Source organism: Oratosquilla oratoria, chromosome 1 (assembly GCF_046742065.1).
Source record: "Oratosquilla oratoria isolate Oo_2021 chromosome 1, ASM4674206v1, whole genome shotgun sequence".
Classification (NCBI taxonomy): domain Eukaryota; kingdom Metazoa; phylum Arthropoda; class Malacostraca; order Stomatopoda; family Squillidae; genus Oratosquilla; species Oratosquilla oratoria.
The window spans coordinates 114,041,144-114,066,618 of record NC_134777.1 but is presented as its reverse complement, the minus strand read 5'-3'; the positions used below and the strand labels follow the sequence as shown (position 1 = coordinate 114,066,618).

General features: G+C 41.0%; 1 protein-coding gene across 10 annotated transcripts in view; it reads left to right on the top strand.

Moving 5' to 3' along the window:
• Positions 1-25,475, top strand: part of LOC143024791 (uncharacterized) — a 59,610-nt gene that overhangs the window by 17,113 nt on the left and 17,022 nt on the right. For 5 of the 10 annotated variants that reach the window (XM_076184016.1, XM_076184007.1, XM_076184041.1 and 2 more), the window contains exons 7-13: positions 2,647-2,691; positions 3,392-3,579; positions 9,518-9,896; positions 10,005-10,090; positions 12,013-12,179; positions 12,950-13,124; positions 13,415-13,480. In XM_076184016.1, coding sequence (XP_076040131.1) covers positions 2,647-2,691; positions 3,392-3,579; positions 9,518-9,896; positions 10,005-10,090; positions 12,013-12,179; positions 12,950-13,124; positions 13,415-13,480 — 1,106 coding nt within the window. The other 5 variants (XM_076184034.1, XM_076184024.1, XM_076184070.1 and 2 more) reach the window with 4 other exon arrangements.

Sequence of the window (25,475 nt, the reverse complement as noted above, 5' to 3'; positions counted from 1 at the left end):
CGAATTGTCGCTCCTTGGAGAACTTTTATTTGAAGCTATAATCATTTCAAGAATGCCTAAACATTCGAAGAAGAAATGTGTGTTTCATGAAAGCTAAGAAACTGAATCAAATTATTGAGAAAGAGTGTACTTCTGCCTTGGTTATTACTGGAGATAACTCATAGCAGTGCAGTTTGGTGCACACGGGCTCGCTAAAGCTGATCGCGCATTTATCACACTCCTCTACCCTTCATATCCTCGTTTCTCAAATGACGTCACTGCAAACATCGAGCATGCGTGACGTACCATCACGTGCCTCTTCAAATAAAACGCTCCGAGTGCTTTTCGTCACAAGAGCGACTGTCATTGATCATAACTTTGGAAGGACACATAATCTTCTTTCTCACTTGGTTGGAGTCAATCCCATCATTACAAAAGCACCTGAGGAACAAGACAAAGACACAGAACGGAAAGGGACACCAAAGACCAGAAAGAGGAAGAGAAAACTATCGTTCAGCTCCGATTTCCAGCCGGGAGCTTTCTAGTAAGCGAACCTGGCGACAATGAGGGAGGCGGCGCCTTCTGAACTCCTAATACCTTGTAAAAGGGGGGACCAGGTACCAGCTACACTTTATAATAACATGTGAATGACATAGAATGCATGAAGATTGTCGCAGAGAAAAAAAATCTAAATGAAATATATAAAAAAATGCAGGGAAATGTATTTTGAACTTCAAAGCTCAATATCTCAAAACTACCCTTTTCTCTACATTTTTTCTATCTCCTCCGTAACTACTTGGCCAATTTTAATAGGGTTTGGATTTTTTGAAAGCTGAATAAATTTGCAAACTTTTTATCCTGTTTTTTTTGTGATAGAAGTCGATATATTGTATTTTAAAAAGAAATATGACACTTTAAAAAAAAATTCTTTCTCCTAAACTAAGAGGAAATTCCAAAAACCTTGCGATGATTTTTTAGGTATTGCTATAGAGCATTTGTGGTATTTTTTTTTCAGCATGCTCAGTCAATGGATAAATGAGGAGATAGAAAATTTGTAATTGGTCAAAAAATGGTTTTTTATTAATAACTTAATTGTTTTTCAACCAAATGATATGAAAATTGGTGGTGAACATCTCAGTATATGTATATATAACATATTAAAAATTCGCGAAATTCCGATCATAATTGACGAAGTTCGTTTTCGAGTGCGACAGCCCCCTTAAATCTATCCAAAAGGCCTCCCTTTCCTCTACACTCTTTTCACTGCCAGGCCCATATGCACTTACAAAGACCCACATCTCCTTTCCCAGTTTCACCTTCATCCACATTATCCTTGAGGAAACCTCCTTCCACTCCACAACCCGTTTACCTATCTCTTCACTTACTAGAATAGCCACCCCTTCCCTCCCTCGCCCTCTCTTCACTCCTGATAACCTCCCACTTACACTCACCCTTCCCTTTCAACTTAGTTTCACCCAAAGCCAACACATCCATCTTTCTTCTCACAAGCATACTACCTATCTCTTCCCTTTTATTCTCATCTGTACCACATCCACGCACATTAAAAGACCCAAACCTTAGGGTGCTGTTCCAAAAACTCCCAGACCCTCTTATGCCTTTACTTTTTCGTTTAGGAATGTTCCCTGTGGGGCTACAAGAAGAAGGATGCCTAGTCCCACTCCCCGTCCCTTTCTTCTCGCCTCTTACGATCCAAGTGGAAATACTTGGTGGCAGAATTCTTTTCCCCCCACCACAGGGAATTCTCCCACAGCAGAAAATGATACTCAGAGAAATGGTACAGGACAGCAGTAAGGGGTTGGGGGACAGCATAACGGAGGGACAGTCGTAGTATAAAAGTGTCATCATTTCTCTATGAAGTTTTCCTCTATCATAGACAAAATGATGTGTAGCTCTGGTCTGTAGGGGCGCCCCATATAGACCCTAAAGTATCAACTGCATGCTACTTTGCCACAATAACAAGCAGCCAATACCCCAGACGGGGTGGGGAAACATGGTGGCAGAATTCATTTTTCCCCTTACCACATGGGACATAAGAAAAAGGTGTATGCAAAGAAGTGGTACAGAATGGTTTTAAAGGAACAGCCAAATGGAGGGACAGTTGTAGTACAAATGTAGCATTCCTCAAGGAGTAGAGATTTTACTCAAACATAAGTAAAATGATGTGAGGCCGTAGTCCATAGGGGCTCTCCAAATAGTCCCTAAAGCAGTGGTTCCCAAACTTTTTTCTGTCATTTCCCCCCTGCACCCAGTTCAACCATCCAGATTTCCCCCTTCATGTGTATGAGGGAAAGAGTAGTTAAAACACACTGTGACTATTTACTAATTTATTTTTCAAATGTACATATATACTGATAGACAGGCATTCTCTCTCTCTCTCTCTCTCATACATGAGAAAATTCATCTGAGAATTTTTTTAGTTCGTAGGTAGTATAATTATTTCCCCCCTGGTAGGTTCAAATTTCCCCCAGTTTGGGAACCACTGCCCTAAAGCATTGGCTTCATCCTACTGTGCAATTAATACTGCAGAGTAGCATGCAGTCTGTACTGCAGGATAAAATATCCCTGTATGAGGGAGTTAAATTGAGTAATTTAGGGAAAGTTAGCAATAATGGATAGTGAGACTTTATTTTTTTTTTGTGTTTGCAGATGAATCGGTGCCAGTTGGAGATAGTGTAGAAAGACTGAAGAAAGGTAAGATTTTAATGGATGAAAAGAGTTGAAGTAAAATCAAATAAGCTATTAATATTCGCAGTGGTGAAGACAAGACGTTGGACCCATTCTGTATTTATATGTATTTGATGGTGACCTGAATGTAGTGAAGCTAATGTTGTTCTTACTTTGAAGTGATTTTTCCATGGGGCTAATGATTAGAAGGGTTTTAAGGAGTAAGATGTTTGGTGGTTGGTATTAACATAACATAAGAATGAAAGAGACTGCAAGAGACTATAAAGCCTACACTAGGCAGCTCTGTATCCATCAAGCTAATGTTGTTCTTACTTATCTTTGAAGTGATTTTTCCATGGGGCTAATGATTAGAAGGGTTTTAAGGAGTAAGATGTTTGGTGGTTGGTATTAACATAACATAAGAACATAAGAATGAAAGAGACTGCAAGAGACTATAAAGCCTACACTAGGCAGCTCCGTATCCATCACCACCTGTTGTCCCCATCCATAAAGTTGTCTAATAATTTTTTAAAACAACTGATAGTTTCAGAGCTTACTACATGGTTACAAAGTTTATTCCATTCGTTGACCACCCTATTAGTAAACCAATTCTTCCCTATTTCCTTTTTAAATCTAAATTTGAGAAAGTGACATTAACTTGGGGAAAAGGAAATGAGATGTACAAGGAGTAATGAAATTAAAAATGCTCTTTGATTTTCGTGTACAGGTGCTGCTCCTCCGATGCCCTCTCCTGTCATAACGACCCCGAAGAAGAGACTCTCGTTGTCCACATCAGTCGATGAAACTACAACAGCTGCAACCTCAACTCCCTCTGCAGACGTGTTGACGCCATCTATGCCGAAATCAAGTGACACTAACGAGGCTGAAAAGACTAATGATGAATCAACACCGAAGGTTAGCAATATATAATATACACTAAAATCTCACAGGCATGAAATTTTTACCATGTTTTAATGATACTCTCGTGGATGATGGGTCATTCCTGTATCATGTCTACTGCCATGGGTCAGAAAGCAATGGAGTAAGACACAGTACATCCACAGTAAGGCCACTTCACTGTGGAGGTGCCAAGATAGGAGGGAGGGAGGGAGAGGGGAGTGGAATATATAGGAAATGGAATGGGTGGGAGTGGTTTCTATGCCTTTTTCTTTTTGGCTACCCCTCATGTAGGGGAAAAAAGCCTTTGGTATATGTATGTATGTACTTAATCGGTGACCCCCCCCTCTCCATTACCTTATGCAGAAAAAGAGAAGACGGGGAGAAATCCTCTTGGGCTGCATCAGAATATCATTCACACATCATTCATTCATTCTCCACCCCTCCCTTCCTTGCATAACAGTATCATCTATACAAAGTCACTCTCCACTCATCCCTCTCTCCTGCCTTCTCCCTTCCTTGCTCAACAGACATTCCCCTCTTTCTCAACACCCCCTTCCCCCCAAAGAGGGGGTAAAGGGTGGTGGGTGGGAGTAGGTACTTGCTTTTGACTTAGCTATCTCCTTTAGTGGAAAAGAGCTTATGGTATATAGATAGAAATACATATATCAATGTGAGTGGAAGGGTGGTGAGGTAAACACCAGGAACCATTGGAGTTTTATTGCTAATGTTTTGTCCTGAAAGGACTTCCTCAGGACGAAACATTAGCAATAAAACTACAACAGTTCCTGGTGTTTACCTCACCACCCTTCCACTCATTCTGTTTTATGCACTTCAACATGTATCAATGTCTTTTTCCCCCTTTACATGGAAGGTAGCCAAAGTCAAAGGCATAAATCCACTCCCACCTATTTCATCCCCACACACTCACCCCCCCTGGCCACTCCTGGATGATGGATCATAACCATATCTTGCCCACCACCAAGGTTCAGAAGCAACATAGCAAGACACAGGACATCCACAGCAAAGCCGCTTCATTCAAGCCCCCCCCCCCCCTCTTGAGCCCCTCATGCAGAAAAAGAGAAGAAGGTGAGAAATCTCTTTGGGCTGCATCAAAAATGTCATTCACACATATGCCCTCACCACGCCCTAAATTCTACATTTGTGTTGATTGACTCCACCGGAAATGTGGAGGATGGATTCGTCGCCAAACCATACATGATCAAGGATGGATGAATCAGTTGGTTAAGCAGAACTTCACTCATTTCGATATGAACATCAAAATCTTACAGCACCAACTTTTGCACCACTTGTAGTCCGTACAGGTAGAGATTGATTGACCCACATAGTATTCTTTGGATGGAAGACTTGCTAATTTGGAGTTCCAGTGCCACTCATTAGATGGACTTGGTTTAGCTCAGCACAAAGGCTGCTGTGACGGCTTCTTCATTTTCTTAATGGCCAGTGGTGCATGGTCTGCTCTATCTCAGAAGATCCAAAATGGAACCAGTTTCCATGAAGTTGGCATGGAAAGCTGTGATGGTGTAGTGTAAAAATGTGTAGGGAGGACCACATGTCTTGTGAAACTTGCTGAATGGCCATACATACATGCATATATGAGGGACGTTCAATAAGTAATGCCCCTCACCTATTTCCCATAGTAATAGAGCAATGAAACTTGGCACATTTGTTAGTCTTTCTCTACATAGGAACCCCCCAGAGTTACACATTTCTCCCATTGTTTGATGCAGCTCTGGAGACTGTTTTTGTAGAACACCCCAGTTTGGTCCTCCAACCACAACGTGACTTCAGAAATCAAGGCTGCATCATCTAGGAAATGCTTTCCTTTCAAAAACAACTTCATGGCAGAGAAAAGGTGAAAGTCAGAGGGTGCAAGGTCAGGAGAGTAGGGGGGATGGGGGAGAATTTCATAGCCACACGCCCGTGCTTCTGATCTGGCGACACGCGAGTTGTGGACCGGAGCTTTGTCCTACAGGAGGACACCTTTGCTGATTTTACCCCGCCTTTTGATTTTGATAGTTTCTCTTAATTTCCTCGAAAGTGAAGCATAATAGGCTCCTGTAATTGTGGTACCCTTTGCCAGGAAATCTGTCATCACTACTTCATCCTGGTCCCAGAAGACTGAGCATGACCTTGCCAGCGGAGGGCTGCACCCTTGCCTTCTTTGGAGGTGGTGAATCTAAGTGCTTCCACTGCATTGACTGGGCTTTTGTCTCTGGATCATAGTGATGGACCCAGGTTCCATCCTGTGTTATCAGTCTTTTGAAAAACTTGACTTATCTTCTTGGCACATCTCCAAATTCATCCTCAAGCACATGACGCATTCTTGCTTCTGGAAAGGTGTGAGCAACCTGGGGATCCATCTGGCAGACACCTTATGCATATACATATGATCATGAATGACTGTTTCTACAGAACCTGTACTAATCTTGACCTCTTGGGCTATTTGGCGAATAGTAATGCGTCGATCTTCCAAAATGGCAGCCTCAACTTGACGGACAGATGCCTCATCAATGGCAGAAGGGGGGCGACCAGGTCTGGGAGCTGTTTCCACAGAGTTCCGGCCATGTTTGAATTCACGATGCCAGCGTTTTACAAGGTCATAGGATGGGGCATCATCACCATAAGTTTCTTTCATTTCATCAAAAGTCTCCCGTGGTGTGCGTCCTTTCAAATATAAAAACCGGATCACAGCTCGGCATTCAACAGGCTCCATTTCACACCTGACTCAGTTCAAACACCTGTAAATAAAAAACCACAATTAGTTCTAAGCTCTTATTTTCCACATAACCCATAGAGATATAAATCACTGCACATGCAAAATTTCAGCTAGATTGGACAACTGGAAGGGGGTAAGGGGCATTACTTATTGAACGCCCCTTGTACATACATACATACATACATACATACATATATATACCAAGGCTTTTTCCCCCTTACAAGGGGGGTAGCCAAAAAGAACGCCCCTCGTACCAAAGGCTTTTTCCCCCTTACAAGGGAAGTAGCTAAAAAGCAAAGGCATAAAAACCATTCCCACCCATTCCATCCCTAACACACTCCACTCCCCTCCACCCTCTACCCTCCCCATGGTGTAATGAAAAACTTCCTGCCAGACGGCGATTTTGCGATGCTGCTCTTGTGTGAACATTGGTTACGTGATCCTCCACTGCATCAAAACTCTCAGGAACCAGATCTCACTCCCTATGATTTTTTTCTAGTGGGGACTAAGGTTTATTCATTGAAGCCTTACTTCTTGGTCACCCTTGAAGGAAGAATCAGGAAGGCATGGCCAATCATTGAGGAAATGATGTTGGTAAACATTACTGGGGGAATGTGTGAAATAATGGTTAAAAATTCTGGGCAAGGAAGGCAAGCATGTTGAAGTATACAAGTGATTTAAACCCAACAAATTCTCGTGTTTTCATTTCAGTCTTGGAAAAATTTCATGCGACTCAGTTTTGTGTGTGATTTTATAGAAATGTTTAAATTTTGTATAGTCATACATTTGTATTACAGATTCTTGTTACATTGTTGCAGATTTTATTGCTTTTGTTCAAACTGATGATTATCAAGGGTTTTTCCCCCCTTACAAGGGAGGTAGCGAAAGTCAAAAGCATAAATCCACTCCCGCCCTTTTCGTCCCCACATACTCCACTCCCATTCACCACCTCTTCTTTTTTTCATGGCTCCTAGATGACAGGTCAACCCTGTATCATGCCCACCCCACTACCCTGGGTCAGAAGCAGTGCAGCAAGACACAGTACGTCCATAGAAAGGCTGCTTCATTTAATCGGTGACCCCCCCCCCTCTCTCTCTCTCTCTCTCTCTCTCTCTCTCTCTCTCTCTCTCTCTCTCTCTCTCTCTCTCTCTCTCTCTCTCTCTCTCTCTCTCTCTCTCTCTCTCTCTCTTTCTCTTTCTCTTTCTCTTTCTCTTTCTCTCTCCCCCCCCTCATGCAGATAAAGAGAAGTGAGGAAATCCCTTTGGGCTGCGTCAAGATATCATTCACCCATACGCCCTCACCACCCCTATCCAAAAAGCCACCCTTTCCTCCACACCCTTTTCACTACTAGGCCCACATGCACTTACAAAAACCCACATCTCCCTTCCCAGTTTCACTTTCATCCACATTAACCTTGAAGAAACCTCCTTCCACTCCACCATGCACTTACCTATCTCATGACTTACTAATGTAGCCACCCCTTCACTCCTGACACCCATCCAAACTCCCAAACTCAAACTTGCCCCTTCCTTTCAACTTAGCTTCACTTAATGCCAACACATCCATTGTTCTCCTTACAAACATACTGCCTCTCTCTTTCCTTTTACTCTCACGGTTACCACATCCACACACATTAGAAAACCCAAATCTTAGGGTTCTGGTTGGAAAACTCCTCCCAGACCCTCTTATGTCTTTGATTTTTTTAAGAATCCCTTGGGGGCCACAGAGAATAGGATGCCTAGTCTTATCCCCGTCCCATTTTTGTCGCCTTTTACGACTTATAAAGGAACACCGAGTGGCAGCAATCTTTCTCCCCTAACACAGGGTTCAGCAAAAAAGGAAATGTATATTCAGAGAAGTGGTACAGAACAATATTAAGAGTTGGGGGATAGTGTAATGGAGGAACAATTGCAGTAGAATAAAGTAGCATTATTTCTCTATGAATAGAGATTTCCTCAATCATAGACAAAATGATGTGTGGCACTGGTCAATAGGGCACCACATATAGACCCAAAAGTATCAGCTGCATGCTACTGAACAGCATTTAACCTCACAGTAACATGCAGCCAATACCCCAGATGGGGTTTAACCCCTTCCATACGGTGCCGCCTACGTAGGCGTCATGAGGAGCAAGTGGATTCACGACGCTGCCATATCGTCTTGATTATATTTATTGTAGTCGCCCCTGTGTTTTTACATTCTTCCAAATGTGCCCTGAATCCCATTCTCTGTGGTTTTCAAAATTCGTGGGTGAAAGAGAGAACGATCGATATAAGCGGTGACTATATTTTATGACTATATTTTATATATTTTATTTTACGACTATATTTTATATTTTGACGCAGCCCGAAGGGATTTCTCCCCGTCCTCGCCTTATATGCAAAGGGGGACGGAGAGGGGTGGTCGCCGATTAAATGAAGCGGCCTTGCTGTGGATGTACTGTGTCTTGCGACACTGCTTCTGACCCAGGGCGGTGGGCAGGGTGCAGGGATGACCCGTCATCCAGGAGGTGCTCAGATGAGAGGGAGGGTGGGAGGGGTGTGGAGTGTATGTAGGGATGAAATGGGTGGGAGTGTTTTTATGCCTTTCCCTTTTTGGCTACCTCCCTTGGAAGGGGGAAAAAGCCTTGGTATATGTATGTATGTATGTACGGCTGGCATTGGCTGCTGCCCGCGAGATTTAAGTCCCGTACTGAAGTGGTTAATGGATAACCATAGTATTATGATGAAGGGGCCTTGCTGTGGATGTACTGTGTCTTGCGATACTGCTTCTGACCCAGGGCAGCAGACAAGATGCAGGGATAACCCATCATCCAGGAGGTGCCAAGATAAGAGGGACGGAAGAGGGTAGAGGGGAGTGGAGTATGTAGGGGATAGAGTGGGAGTGGTTTCTATGCCTTAGTCTTTAGGCTACTTCCCGTGTAAGGGGGAAAAGGCCTTTGGTATATGTATATATTATGATAATAGCTGTGACTTAATTCAAATATCTTACCAATATATAACCTGAAATATGAAATTAAGTGTTATTGTTAGGAAAACTGTAGTTTTGAAAGGGCTGATCCCAAGAATTTGGATGCAGGTCCCTGAAATGTAAACACAAGCTGTAAAATCCTAATAGGAAACTGGATAGTAGAATTCACACTATAGGCAACTAGCCCCTTTAAAAGTTGAGCTCTTTCTATTATAGCACATAATTTGTGATCATTTGGTATTACAGGGATCTATTCCAAAAAAGCGGGGTCGGCCTTCAAAGATCAGAACGTCAGTTTCGTCTTCCAGTCCAGCACCTATAAGTGAAGATCCTGTAGTAAATTTGTCAAGTTCTAGTAAAGTAGCAAACACAACTACCCCACAGTTAGGAACCCCTTCAGATGAGGTCCGATCAAGAAGCTCTCCAGTCAAAACCTTCCCTACTACCAATTCCTCTGCTAGCAAGACCACTCCTGCCACCTCATCACAGACATCCAAATCAAGTCCAGCCTCAAGTAAAATAAATACACAGGCAAGGGGGAACTCATCAGGGATGGCCTCACCAGAAAACAGTATAAATAATAATGCAGAAAGTAAAAGTAATAAAACAGACACACCAGCAACAGGTAAGTAATTATTTCTTAACTGTGTAATATTGGAAAGTCATACTATCATAGTCATTGTTATTGTTGTTGGGTAAAATCTTTTTTCATTGTGTTTGTTTACTATTACAGGAAAAGAAAATAAATCAGATACCAAACGAGGAAGACAAAGAGGAAGCAGAAGTGAGGCGCAAGTAGAATTGGAGCTTCCAAAAGAGGTAAGCAACTTGTTATTGAGGTGCAAGGTAGTTGCAAAAGTAAGGGAACTACAAGGTTAGAGATAGATTATGTGAAATGCAGGGTCAGGTAAACAACTTGTTATTGAGGTGCAAGGTAGTTGCAAAAGTAAGGGAACTACAAGGTTAGAGATAGATTATGTGAAATGCAGGGTGTAGAAATATAGTCATGTTCTTCAGTCTCAACAACATTTATTGCCTCAAGTTTCAATGAAGACCCTACAATGGCTGGCAACAATCCTTTGGGACCTCACAGAGGTCTCAGGGAATGTTAATGTTAGGTTAGTGCAGAACTGTTTATGTATTAGCTACCTCCCTTAAAAGGGAAAAAAATGCTTTTGGTATATAGATATTGGCTAATGAGAGTGTAAGGTGAGCCAGTTGTAGTTTGCTGATGACACTGCATTTGTGGTTGGATCCAAGGAGGGTCTAAAACAGTTAATGACAGGAGTTCAGGAATGTATGTAATAGGAGAAAGTTGAAAGTAAATGTGGGTAAAAGGAAGGTGATGAGATGTACAATGGATGAAGGAGGCAGTGAATTTGAAGAGGAGAAAGGCTAGAGGAAGTGTATAGTTTTAAGTATTGGCTTATGTAGCAGGTTTTGAAGGAATAGGGGTGGAGGTAAACTGAGTTAATGTCTTGGGGGGAATGGATACTAAGAGAAGACTCAAGTGAGGGGGTGATTATGCCTGCAACATTATTATACTGTAGTTTTTATTTATTTATTCATTTATTTATTTATCATTATGATTTTTTCACATCTGACCTAGATATGGACCAAAAGGTCTCCTGTCGGGATGCTCTGCCTTTGTAATCCTTTGTAAACTTGGAATCACAGAGGGGTAGAAAAGAGAAAAATAAATGTGTTTGAGAAGTATGGTGGGGATTACAGGGATGAATAGTGAGAATTGAGGTGAGGTGGAAAGTGGGGTTCGAAGGGGATCTGGCAGATAAAGTTGATCAAAGAATACTGGGATGGTTTGCTCATATTTAAAATATGAGTGAAGAAAGGCGAGTAAAAGGAGTACAGAGGGCAGAGGTAGAGGGAGTGATCTTGAGGGTAGTATGGAGAATGGGATAGATGGATGGATTGGGGTGAAAAAGGGCCTTGAATAGAAGGGGAATGTTGAGCCGGAAAGGAAAAGGGGAAGTAGATAGGTGTTAGTGGAGAATGGTTGTGAATGGATGATAAACAGACAGAGTCCAAATGGATTTCTCCTTATCTTCTCTATTTTTGCGTGAGGGGACAAAGGGAAGGCTACCATGCAAATGAAGCACTGGGTGATGGATGGGTGGAAGGTGGGTTCATGGTTTGGCCAGCCATCTTTTTGGATATATATTCGAGGTCAGTCATTGGTTGTCAGCATTCTGGAGGATGAGTGTCAGGCCCTTGTTGCCACTTTTCAAGATTTAGGTGAAAATGATGACAGGGACATTATTGTCTGTGATATCTGAGGGGACAGAGAGGGGGGGTCGCCAAATTAATGAAGCAGCCTGTTGTGGATGTGCTGCATCTTGCAACACTACTTCTGACCCAGGGCAGTGGACAGGATGCAGGGATGACCTGTCATCCAGGAGGTGCCAAGATGAGAGAGAGGGTGGAGGGGAGTGGAGTATGTAGGGGATGGAATGAGTGGGAGTGGTTTCTATGCCTTTTTCTTTTTGGCTACCCCCCATGTTGGACCACCACATGTAGGTACCTGTCATTGGGTCTTCTCCCACATACACAAAGAAATTGTGTATATTGCCACTGATTTCACCTTTTCCTGCAGGATTGGTAAACTGTGTTAAGTGTATGACCTTTTTAGTAATTAATTAAGAAATTGTTTTGGTGATAACATTGCTGTGAAATGTGTGATAGCATTCATTAGATATTGTAAAATGTCTTAACTGGTTTTACAGAGTGAAGACTCTTGTAAGCGTGCATTCCTACGACTTAAGACAGACGTAGAGTCGGGGACGTTGAATGCAGAGGAGATGAAGGAGGTGACGAAAGCACACGAAGGATCAGAGACACAAGCAGCCTTTGTAGAAGAAGGGAAAAAGAATCTAGAAACAAGCAAAGCAAAGTAAGTAGATGACAGTTTTTATGTCTTCCTTTTTTCAGGCCTTTGTTTTTTGGCTACCTCCCTTGTAAGGTGGAAAAAGCCTTTGGTATATGTATGTACGTAGGTGTGTAGTTATGATAGAAGGGACATTGGAAAAGAGGGGAATGTCTGTTGAGGAAGGATGGGAGAGGACAGAAGATAGGGGTGAATGGAGAATGTGTATGGATGATGCTGTGATGCATGAGGGGGAGTGGGTGGAGGATGGGGGTGAGGGAATATGTGTGAGAAATAAATTGACCAAGCCCAAGGGGATTTCTCCATGTCTTCTCCTTTTGTGCATGAGGGGACAGAGAGGGGGGTGGGGGTTCACAGATTTAATGAAGCGACCTTCCTGTGGATGTGCTGTGTCTTGCAACACTGCTTCTGACCCAGGGCAGTGGGAGAGAGGCAGAGATGACTTGTCATCCAGGAGGAGCCAAGATAAGAGAGATGGAGGGGGGTAGATGGGAGTGGAGTATGTGGGGATGTAATGGATGGGAGTGGATTTTATGCCTTTGTTTTTTTGCTACCTCCCTCGTAAGGGAGAAAAAGACTGGCATATATATGTATGGGTAATTACTTTGACTTATATATATGTATGGGTAATATATATATATGTATGGGTAATTACTTTGACTTGTATATATGTATGGGTAATTACTTTGACTTGGTTAGCCCCCTTTCAAAGGATGTGTGTGCTTTTGGTATATGTATATATGTATTTTTCTAGACTGACCGTTATGTATTTGTAGGACGTTAGACATGGAGGCACAGTTGTTGGACCTTGATCAACAAATACGGGAAGCATTATCCGTGAACAATCCCCGCAAGGATGAAGCCAAGCAATTTCTTGACAAAATGTCCAAGCTCGTCATCTCGGGGCTAATGTTGAAAAAGAATCCCTATGTTGTAGACACAATTAAGAAAGTAAGTGTAGACCTGTTTTATTTCTGTTTAGGCATAAATCCCTTTGCATATAATTATGTCTAGATTGTTACAATTTTGTGGATTGGAGAGATGATTGAATTTGGAAATAATCTATTTAAGAACTTATAATTATTTGGCTACCTCCCGTGTAAGGGGGAGAAAGCCGTTGTATATGTATGTATGTAAGAACTTAGGAGAAATGGAAATGTGATTAGTATGTATATATGGTAAGAGTATAAGTGCGATCTTGTACGGCAAAATCTTGATATTGTTATGTATTACCATTTCAGTGCCGAAGATATAAGTATGATGACGAGGTACGGCTGAAAGCAGACATGGTGTACAATAAATTTAAGGTGAGAAACTAATTGTTTGTATAGGGAATATTTTGGAGATTTTTGTTGCATCTATTGACATCCATTTTTGATGGGGCATTTAAGATTTAGTTGTATAAGTTTGCTTTTCATGCCTGTACAACGGCTTTAATCCCTGTTACAAGGGCATGGCTGAGAGGAAATTATAAGAAGAGGGAGTCTGTTGTTCCCAAATTCTGCCCCATTTAGTCTGTTTTTACAACATGAGAATATGGTGGCCATATTCTTTTCTTGCCACAATAGTAGTAAAGTAGTGAAAACATTGGTAGGAGTTACCCATGCTTTTGCATCATAATCTCTGTGGTCGTAGGTTTAACCATAACTGCATTTTAAGTGGTTTATTCTATCTGGTATATGATTAAAAGTATGCCAAACTTTCTCCTGGTTAAAAGGGTTACAGAGTTAAAGCACACAGCCACATCATACATAAATAAAACCCATTTGACCACCCCACCCACCTCAGCACCTTGGGGATGAAGGGTTGTCTTGCCTATTGTTACATTGCTTGGGTCAAAAGCACTGCAGTGAGGCATAAGTCCTCCACATCAGTTACCCCACACTCTGGATCTACTCAAAATGATTAATGAAGCAGATACATGCATACATACATACATACATACATACATACATACATACATATGCACATATACTTTTCCCACTCGTAAGGAAGGTGGCTAACTCCAAGCATACACTCATCCTACATCCATCCCACATGCAACCAAAAATCTGTTTATTATCTCATCCATCCTAGCACCAACCCAGCCCCATACACTTGTCCCATTGTACAAAATATATATTTTTCTCATGTATAACCAACAAGTGTAACATGTGCTACACATGGGTACACAGCACATGTACCACACTCACCAACATGAACCAATATGCAGAGTTGGAGCTTTAGCTACAAAAAATCAAATAAATAAATTAATATATTACAAATAAACATCAATGGTATCAAACACGTGTAGCTGCTTCATCAAACTACCACCTGAAATATCTGGGTCTGGTAACAAAAGAAGCCATGACAAATGTCTTAATTATTTCTGATCTCACAATGGCAACCAACAACTCAGGAAAGAAGAATAACATTTGTTGCCTTAGGTTTCTCAAGATGAAAAAACTTTTGCCCCCAAAGTGGCTGGCAATGGTCCTGGGGCCCTTTCACAGATCTCTTTGGGTAGAAAATTTAGGCTGTTTTCAGTGTTGCATTGGTGTAGGACTTTCTATGTCGTTGGCTCAGTGATAGAAGGGGAGCAGTTTCAGGTTATCCATTCTTTATATGTGAAAATAAATGTGTAAGGATTACAGTTGAAGTTGATTTAGAGATCTTGGGGTCCAGTCAGGAGACTAAGTGCCATCCCCTCAGGGCTGCACCTCCTGACAGTGATACCTGCGGGGATTGAGAAGTGTTTAATAAAGGGGAACTTTGCTGGCCATCTTGCAGGACCACCGCAAGCAGGTACTTGTTATTGGTCGCACGTGGAGAAGGGAACCCGTAATCCCAATCCTGAAACCTAATTGGGAGAAAACTTTCATCCTACAGATGTATCTTTATTCTGTACAATCTCTAAACACGGAAAAATTGATCTGAACAAATCTAAAATGCATAGATACTTTGCTAGATGAACATGGATTTAAAATAGGCCCCTGCCCCAACATGCTTACAAACCTTACCCAAGAAATAAATGAAGACTAAAGATAAGTGCTACTCAGACCCATGCTGTCAAAAGATATCTTAGGGAATTAAATATATAACATTGACAAGTAATGGCGGAGAAGAACGTTGACAAGTAATGGCTGAGAAATGTCCTAATTGGCAGTGAATACAGGGTATCGGTGAATATCCATCTTTTGAGAACCAGAATATTGTACAATAAGGTCCTGCAAGGAGCAATAGTATCAATGTCATTTAACCAGTTGACACAACTTCCCTACATTAAATGCAGAGCACATCAAATCTCTCACATATGCAGATGTCCTAATATTAATAGTCAAAACTGCACAGAGTCCATTGGCAACCTCTTACAGACCAAAACCCTTAAAGACTTGGCTCACACATGATACAAATATGGCTGTCATCCCAGATGTTAAGACCACATATTGAAGGCCAATAAGAAACTGAGCATGCTTAGAATAATATCAGATGTAGGATTTGGATGGCAGTTTTCAATATATATAAACATAGTGGTATGTATCTTTTAATTTGGCTACCTCCCTTGTAAGTGGAGCCCATGGTATATAGGTAGATAAACAGCTTTTAAAAACTATACATAACTGTGCAAAGGATGGTATCCACAATTAACCCCATTGATACAATGACGCCTACGTAGGCGTCATGAGGAGCAAGTGGGTATGCGAGGATGCCGATGTCGGTGTCCTGATTATATATATTGTAGTTGTACCTGCGTGACCCCCATACTCTGTAAACTGGCTTCATCATAATTTCTATGGTTATCAAACTTCACGGGTGAAAGAGAACAAGCCATACAGCGGTAACTTTATTTTTTATAATGTGAGTATTATGACGCAACATCGCACGTGTGGCAGCTAATGCTGCCCGGGAGATTTTGGCCCGTAGTGAAGGGGTTAAGGAAGACTAAAAATTAAGGGGATGGATGGACTAAAGGAGGCTCTGGATGCGTGAGGAATGTAGAGCAGAGAGAATGCAAATGATAGGACTCAACGGAGGAAGATTGTGAAAGGATGACACATGTCAAAGGGATGTTCTCGTGTAATCTGTACAATTTTGTGAGTGGATGAAGATGGGGTTGCCATCTGATGAAGTGGCGTAGATAAACTAGCTCTGCATGTCTAGACTTGCTGATGAAACTGTGTCTTGCTGTACTGCTCTTAACTTAAGCAAAGCAGTTGGGGAGGTGGATGACCTCTTTCATGAGGTGCTGAAATTGGAGGGCCATTAAATGGATCTCAATGTGTAAGTGGTGGATGTGTGTTTTGACTCGGCATAACAACAACAACCCCATCTTATACAGCTCACCTGAGCGACACTCGGACAAATACACAATAAATGGGAGCCATGGGTCTTTTGCAAGAGAGATCAGGGGCAACAGATTAATTGATTAAAACAGCGGAAAGCTGCTACACTCAGAAACCAATATTCCCCCGAAAGAGAAACTCGGTGATAGTCACACGTTTCTTTGCAAGAGCCCTGGAACCCACTCGCTTCTCATCGTGTAACATGACATCACACAAACACATCCCACTAAACACAAAATAAAAACAACCCCAGTAGTATTCTACAGTAACCTAACCCAAGTACCTCACAGTGCATCTTTATGGAAAACATAAACACGCTATCCATATATCTATATACTAAGGGCTTTTTTCCCCATTTAAGGGAGGTAGCCAGTCAATGCATGCATCCACTCCCATCCATTCCATTTTCCATCCACCACCCTTGTTTCCCTCTTATTTTAGCTCTTCATGGATGAAGGATTCCTGTCTACTGCCGACTGCCAGGTTCAGAAGTAATGGAGAAAGACACAGATCACATAAAGACACTAAGAGCACAAAAAACACTCCACAAGAGTCCAGATCTTATAATTCACCGAACTCCCCCAGAAATAAATCCCAAAGAGAAATTGTTCCTTGGACCATGAAGAATTACACTAGTATGTCTACATTCAAGTCATTATTCCATAGTAAAACAGCACAAACTCATAATTATCCTGGCTGTAGACTCAAATTTCCTACATGCGAGCACCATACAGAATACACAGAACACTACTACACTATCTTAAACTAACCTCTTCCAGACAGCAACACGAATCTTTTCAATAATTGATATATGGATTGAACTAGTGGCTATGGCTAGTTACCTAGGGGTTGCATGTCTCATGCAAGAGAGAACTGGTGAAATGGAATGATTGTTTGATGAGAACATCCTCTCAAGGTACAAAATGACTTCATCCTTTCACAATCACACTAATCTGATGTTTCCCTACCTTGTTCAACAGACATTACACTTATCCAAAGCCTGATTCAACCCATTCATCAGTCTTCCACATTTTTTTAATATACCTTATCCAGAAACTCTTCCAGTGCCTGTTTTCTTCCTCACCTCTGGATTTCTCACTCTGTCCATTCTTTTATCACCCGTCCAGTGTCTGAGACTCTTCATCCCTAGAACATTCAATCTCATTTCTTATGTCATCATTATTCCAAGTCTGTTCCATACAGCTTAGTGGGTACAATCACTTCATACAACTTTCTCTTTGTACAAAGGATTACAAAGGTGGAGCATGCCAACAGGAGACCTTTTGGTCCATATCTAGGTCGGATGCAAAAAAAAATCCTAATAATAATGAAAAATTAATAAATAAAAACTATAATAATGTAAGTATCAAATAAAATACATAAATAAATGCATAGGCACAGTCAAACAACAAACAGGTAAATAGTAAATAATAATAAATTGACATATAACTAATAATAAATGAGAATCAAACAGACAAATGAAATACCTATATATGCATTCATCCCAAAATGCTCATCACTCTTAACATTTTTCTTTCCACCCAGACATTTACGTGTTTTTGCTCAAATTTACGTCCACATTCAATCCTTCATTCACCTCAGTATGTGACCCTAAATACTTAAACTATCCACTGCCTCAAAGTCTCAACGTTTACACTTGTATTCAACCTGCCACCATCATCATTCCTTAAAGACCTCTTCACTTATTTTTTGTCCCAGTTCGCTTTAATGAAATATTAGTAACACAGAAGTTGCCTAGTAACACACTTGAGTTGACAACATAAAGAAATGTAGCATAATGGAATTTGGAGAAAGTAAGAAAAATTATATCAGGACAATATGAAATTGGTGAAGAAGAAGTAACAAAAGTGGGATCTGAAAAAGACCTGGGTGTGATCATCACAAAAGATGTGTCCCCTGATAAACTTATAAACAAAATTGTTGGCGAAACCTATATATTGCTAAGATCAATAAAAGTGGCTTTTAGTTACTTGGATGAAGAAGTGGTAAAGAAAATATTAGGCGCACTGATAAGGCCCAAGTTGGAGTATGCAGCGACACTATGGCACCCAGTACTAAAAAGAATATGAAGAAAATTGAGAGAAGCCAGAGAGCAACTGCGAAGATGGCTCCAACACTATAAAAAATGTCATACAAAGAAAGATTGTCAAAACTAGAACTACTGACTCTGGAACAAAGAAGAGAAAGGCGACTTGTTGACCATGTACAGAATTATTAAAGGTGTAGAAGTCTTTGATAAAGATGACTTACTAAAATGGGATAAAAGAAATACAAGAGGACGCGGAAAGAAACTCAAAAAAGGACAGTTATAGAGGAGACATGGGAAAAAAACAGCTTACCCCACAGTATTGGATGTATGGAACAAACTAGAGGAAACAATAGTGTGTGCAAAAACAATACAAGAATTTAAGAGCAAATTAGATATGGATACAGAGACGGGACACCACAAGGATAGCTCCCCTTCCTGTAAGATACAACTAGGTAAATGCAGGTGTCTCCACCACAAGGAAGACACAGAACAGAGACTATGCTGGTCTACACTCACTCTTGGACATATATGCCAAAAATGCCTTTTTCACCATATAAGGGGGTGGCTGAGGCAGAGCATACATCCACCCTCTTGCCTAATGGAGTAACAGGCTTGATGAACCAGCACATTCAAATTTAGTGTGATTCACTATTAGGCAATACAAAATCTTTTCACAAATTGATTCATTGGTGAAAATGGTGGCTGTGGATTCCTGGTGCCACAGGTCTCTTACTAGAGAGCATTGGGGCAACAGATTTATTGATTCACTTGTAACTTTCTCCTTTCACATATCCTTGCAAACTCAGTCACCAACTGCTTTAGTCCACAAATAACAACATATTTACTCACTGTCCTTCCATTCTCACCTGCCTCTTCCAAGTCTTCCCAGCACTCTTGTGTTAACCTCCCTTTTGAACAACCATAGCAGCATCACACAACTGTGATGCACAATTAGTAATAATCATAATCATACATATGTTATGTATGTATAATCATATTATATATAGTAAAAGTTCAATAATCCGAATGGCAGTGGCCCTAAAGTCATTCGAATTATCACATTTTTCAGATTGTTGTGAGGAACCCTGAAAACAAAATAAACCCACAATATTAGTAAATAAAGATATGATATGTGATGGGTTGTTTTATTACCAGTAATCCATAGAAATGTTGAAGAACAGTTGTAGGTGGGTAAATACAACTAAAATGAGTAGATATAGGGAAAAAATTAAAATGGTAGCCTCAGTGTGGGTTACCTTAGTGTACTGTACAAAATTTTCACTGTATATATCTACTCTTACCCTGCTGGTCTGCGGGCCACCTGGTGATCCATAACCGCTTTTGAAGTGTCTCGCCATGTCTGTCTGTCCTGTGCCACCTCCATCCTTTCTCATGGTTCTATTCTGCATATCTGCACATCTTCTTCAATGTATCTCCTCCAGTCTTTTCTAGGTCACTGTACATATCTACTTTTTGGTAAAATTACTCTATCATTGGACCACTTCACACATTCATAATGATTTTTACTGATATTGAAAGAGATAATAGCCAGTAAGGTACTTGGGTTGGACGGGCGTCACATTGGGTGTTTGATTATGGGAGGAACAGTTGTAATGGATTGACTTGTGAGGTTTGAATAAAGAAGGGAAGTGTGCTAGAAGACTGGATGAGTACATGTATAGTTATATGATACAGAGGAAAAGGGGAAAAATACAAATGGGTCTCTTAATTCTACATTTACCAACTGCCACTTGTGAGGACGTTTGAGCCCAGGACATAAACCCACTTCGGGAATTGGTGGTGTTTTACGTCCTGGGCCAATTCTCAAAATGGGTTTATGTCCTGGGCCCTAACGTGTGCACAGGTGGTGGTTGGCGAGTGTGGGAGTAAGAGACTGAGGTGTGTGAGTGTGATGCTTCAGAGGGAGTAATTGGAGAAGAACTAGGATTAGGAAAAGAAGAGGGTGAGTAAGTAGAATTTTTGTAGTAAAGCAGATATTTGACAGGTTTTCATAAATTAGTAGAGGTCCTTTAGCCTGTATGGATTTGGAGAAGGTATATGAGAGAGTTGAGACAGAAAGGCGATATGGAATTTGTTGTGGATATATGGGAAAGGAGAAGTCTGCTGAGGGCAGTCCAAAGTTTTTACCTTAGTAGTAGATTTGTGTTAAGGTAGGTAATGAAGAAAGTTAATGGTTTTAGACTATTTCCATTATCTCGTGACCCACAAGGTGTTGTCTGCTGTGTTGTCACATACTGAATCAAAACATTCAGCATATACTGGAAGCTGTCCACTACCCCAAGTATGTTAACATGGAATATTCTAAATGCATATTGATTTTTTCATTAAATGGTAGGTGATATGAGTAATTGTTATACATGTAAAGAAAAGAAGAGACTTGTTAAACGATGTGGCATCTCAGGTCAGGCGATGTTGCCCCGGCTCCCGACCTAGGAATTTCCGTGGAGTTGCTGAGTCATAGGTGTGCAGGTCACTCATTCATCTCTCTATTATACTGGTCATACATGCAAATATAAAGAAAACGGTGTCTCCCCCATTTTCTTTGGAGATGGTTTAGACATGGCAACGCTGCTGGTTTTGCCGGCCACATCCTATGGGTCACCAGATAATGGAAGAAGTATAGGTGAAGGTGGTGCTGTGCCAGGTTGATTAATGTCAACATGGCTGATCAACATGTACATGAATGGGATGGTGTGGGATGTAAATGCAAGGGTGATGGGCAGGGATTTGGAGCTGGTGAGAGTGCTAGCTGTTCTGCTTACTATTCGCAGACACCAATCACTCCGTTGCCCTTGGTCTCTTTTGGGAGAACTGTGGCCTTTGTCTAACCAGCAACAGCCATTGGGTAGTTGTTGTCTGAGGAGTGTTAGTGTGGGGCATTGTATTATGAGGTGTTCTGTGTCCTCTGTAAGGTGGGTGCATATGGGGCAGTTTGAATCTGTGGCCAGGTCTATTTTGTGTTGGTACTCATCATGAGAATAATGGAGGAGAAATAAGAAAAGATGAAGTGAAGGTAGTTGTTGAGATGATGAGAGCATGTAAGGCACCTGGGTTAGATGGATGTCATGCAGAATGTCTGAAAAAAGGTGGTACAAATGGTAGACCTGCTGGTGAGGTTATTTAATGTTTGTTTAAGAGAGGGTAGAGTACAGGAGGACTGGAGGAGTGCCTGCATAGTTCCACTTTACAAGGGAAAGGGGGACAAGTTAGAGTGTAGTAGTTTCAGAGGGATCAGGTTGTTAAGTGTAGTTGGGAAGGCTTATGGGTCTTGATCAAGAAGATTAGGAGAGGAACAGAGGGAGTAATTGGTGAGGAACAGTGTGGGTTTAGGACAGGTAGGGGTTGTGTAGATAAGATTTTTGTGGTAAGACAGATATGTGAGAAAGCTTTAGGAAAAGATGAGGATATTTTTTGGGCTTTTATTGATTTGGAAAAGGCTTGTGACAGGGTAGACAGGAAGGCACTGTGGAAGGTTTGCAAATATATGGGATAGGAGTAAAGCTGTTAAGAGCAATCAAGAGTTTTTATTAGAGTAGTAGAGCTTGTGTTAGGATAAGACATGGAGAGAGTGAGTGGTTCGAGGTAAAGGTGGGACTTTGCCTTGGCTGTTCAATTTATACATGGATGGGGTGGTGCAAGAGGTAAATGCAAGGGTAATGGGTAGGGGATTGGAGATGGTTAAAGAAAATGGAGAAAAGTGGGAGATAAGCCAGTTATTGTTTGCTGATGACACTGCACTTGTAGCAGGATCAGAGGAGGGATTAAGGAAGTTAGTGACAGAGTTTGGGAAGGTGTGCAAAAGAATGAAGCTGAAGATAAATGTTGGTAAAAGTAAGGTGATGAGATGTACAGGGCGAGAAAGTGGCAGGAGAATGGAGGAAGTGGATAGTTTTAGATACTTGTGTTTGAATGTGGCAGGAAACAGAGGAATGGAGGTGAAGGTAGAATGTAGATTGAGAGAAGCGAGTAAATTTCTTGGGGGGGGGATTAAAAAATGTAATGAGAAATAGAGATTTGTTAATGGATGATGGAGTGATTGTACTGACAGCACTGTATGTGTCAAAAACATGGAAGGTAAGAGAGGAGGAGTTTGAATGTGTGGTAAGAGAGGAGGAGTTTGAATGTGTTTTGAGATGAGGTGCCTGAGAAGTACGATGGGGGTTACTAGGCTGGATAGAGTGAGATATGAGGAAGTGAGGAGGAGAACGGTGGTGGAAAGGGAATTTGGAGATAGGGTTGATGAAAGAGTATTGTAATGATTTGGACACATGGAAAGAATGAGTGAAGAATGATTAGTAAAAGAGGTGTGGAAGGAGTGAACATGAAGGGGTGACAAAGGATGAGATGGATGGATGGGGTATATGTATGTGTATTTGAAACTTGTTTGAAAGAAATGCTTGTTAGTGCTTGTTTTACCGTGTCTTCTGTTTTTACACGAGGAGGGAGGTCGCTTTATAAATGAAGAGATCCTCATATACAAGTGCTATGTCTTGCTACATTGCTTCTAACCTGGTCAGTGGGCAGGAGGCAGGGATGACACCTCATCCAGAAGGAGCTAAAATGAGAGGGAAACAGATTGATGGTGGACAGGAGTGGAATGGATGGAGAGGGTGTGTGCCACAGCTAGCAACCTGTAAAGGGAAAGAGGATTTTAGGTTATTGATAGATAGCTTGTTGATAATGTTACATAACTGTCTTAGTAATGGTACTTATTCTTGGGTTGCTCCAATGACTGTTGCATTGGTGCATAAACCTGAATTACTTTTAGAGTGTACCTTTTTACTGAGCCCAATTACAATCCAAGCTGCCATATCTGATATATTACTGAATTCCACTACATTAACACCAACCTCTCAATTGATTAACACCATCTTCTCAATTGATTGAGAACCTCCATTGAATCTTTCCTTCTAGCATCAGTAGTAAAACAAGTGGTGGCCATTTTGTTGCTGCATCAGATTTTCTTCCTTCAGACTTCTTTCAGTCTCATGATGTCACAGTTGATGTTCTCCTGATTCTTCCATCAAACTCACCAATTTGTGGTCATCTGCCAAGATTCTCACTTTGTATGTGCAGATGCCATTTAATGGCTCACTGCCCACAAGCACTGAAGGCAGTGCCATTGGACCTTCAGGAGACAATAACAACAGGAATTCCCATTTTTACATTGTGCAATTCATGGTTGTTAAAAGAGTTTGTGGCAGTAATCAAAACTACTTGCCACCTAGTATCTTTTGAGATATATCTTTGGTGCCACCTAATTCAGTATATTTTGTGGAGCCCTCTATAGCTATAGGCAGTTCCTCAACCAGGGGGCCACAGAGACCTCCCCAAGGGCTCTGCAGGATGGGGAATCCAACATGTTGAATTAATCCTGTCATGGATCAGTTTTTTATAGTTCATGATTACAGTGTCTTAATGTAGATGTCCATTTTTTTTTCCTGACTAGTTGTATTTCTCAAAATATGGTGATGATTTGTATAATATTTCCCACAAAATGCTTAGAAAAAGTGATCTTATTTAATTCCATATCATGGAATCCCCAGAGTATACAAGTCAATGTAAGGGGTCCACAAATCTTGAAAAGTTGAGAAACACTTATAAAGTATCCAGTGGTTGATGCTGTCATTATGATGGCACTCCATATAATTTTGAGGAATTTCCCTGTTCACCATGAGGGACATGGCTCATTGCAGTGGGTGTTGTAATTGTTTATGAACTGCTCTTAGTAACTTTTATGCAAGACCTATTTGACTTGGGTGACCCTGCAGAGATTTCCATATCTATTGATATACTGATAGGTCTTGTAAACATTAAGCTATTCAAGCATATGTACCAACATAAAGGTTTCATCTTTGATAGGTGTGTGTATGTGTGTATTTACCTAATTGTAGTGTACGGGAAAGGAGGAATGCTCATTGGGTACTGTCTCCTATTGTCTAATTTTCTAAGATGCCCAGACTCAAATTTATATACTGCTCCAACTTAATCTATATCTTTGATTTCCAGAAATCATATTTAGATTTGAACTTGTGTATTGTTTGAGCTTGGGTTGTATCACCTAAGCTATTCCACATATTTATACATTTATATGGAAAATACATTTCTTCACATCCTTTAGACTTATGGTCTTTTCTGATCTACTTCCATGAAGTGTGTGTTCAAGTGCGTATATGCATGTTATATCTCTGAAAGATAGAAATGGAGAAATTATTAAATAGAGACAAAATGGTAACAAGAGTAGAAGATTACTTTGGGCTTTACTCATCAAATACTATAATTGACTCAATAATTTTATCTGTAGATGTTAGTAATACCAGAATGGATGCTTGATGGCTGAGTGGGTTAGAGCATTGCTACTTGCGATTGAGGTTGAGGTGATGGCAGTTTGAACTCCTCTGCTAGCGAGTTGGACCAAGGGCATCGTTTGTTATATTCCATGCTACAAGGTCCTCTGTAAAGGGTACCATCCTAGCCTTTTGATAGGGGGAGTTTGCAGTGTTGTACTAGATCACCAGAATTTACAAATGAAGAAATAGTGTTGGCTAAAAAATGTATGAAACGGAGAAAAGGACCTGAAAGATGCTGGGAAAGAAATTAATAGATTAGCTCAACTATAACCAAGTGTATATATCAGGAAAGTATTCCTGGATCATGGTGCAATGCTATGGTGATTTTATTTAACAAATAAGGAGGCATGGATGATTTCAGTAACTACATACATACATATACCAAGGACTTTTTCCCCCTTACAAGGGAGGTAGCCAAAAAGAAAAAGGCATAAAAACCATTCCCACTCATTCCATCCTTAATACGCTCCACTCCCCTCCACCCTCCCTCTTATCTTGGCACCTCCTAGATGACGGGTCATTCCTGCATCTTGTCCACGGTTAGAGGCAGTGTTGCAAG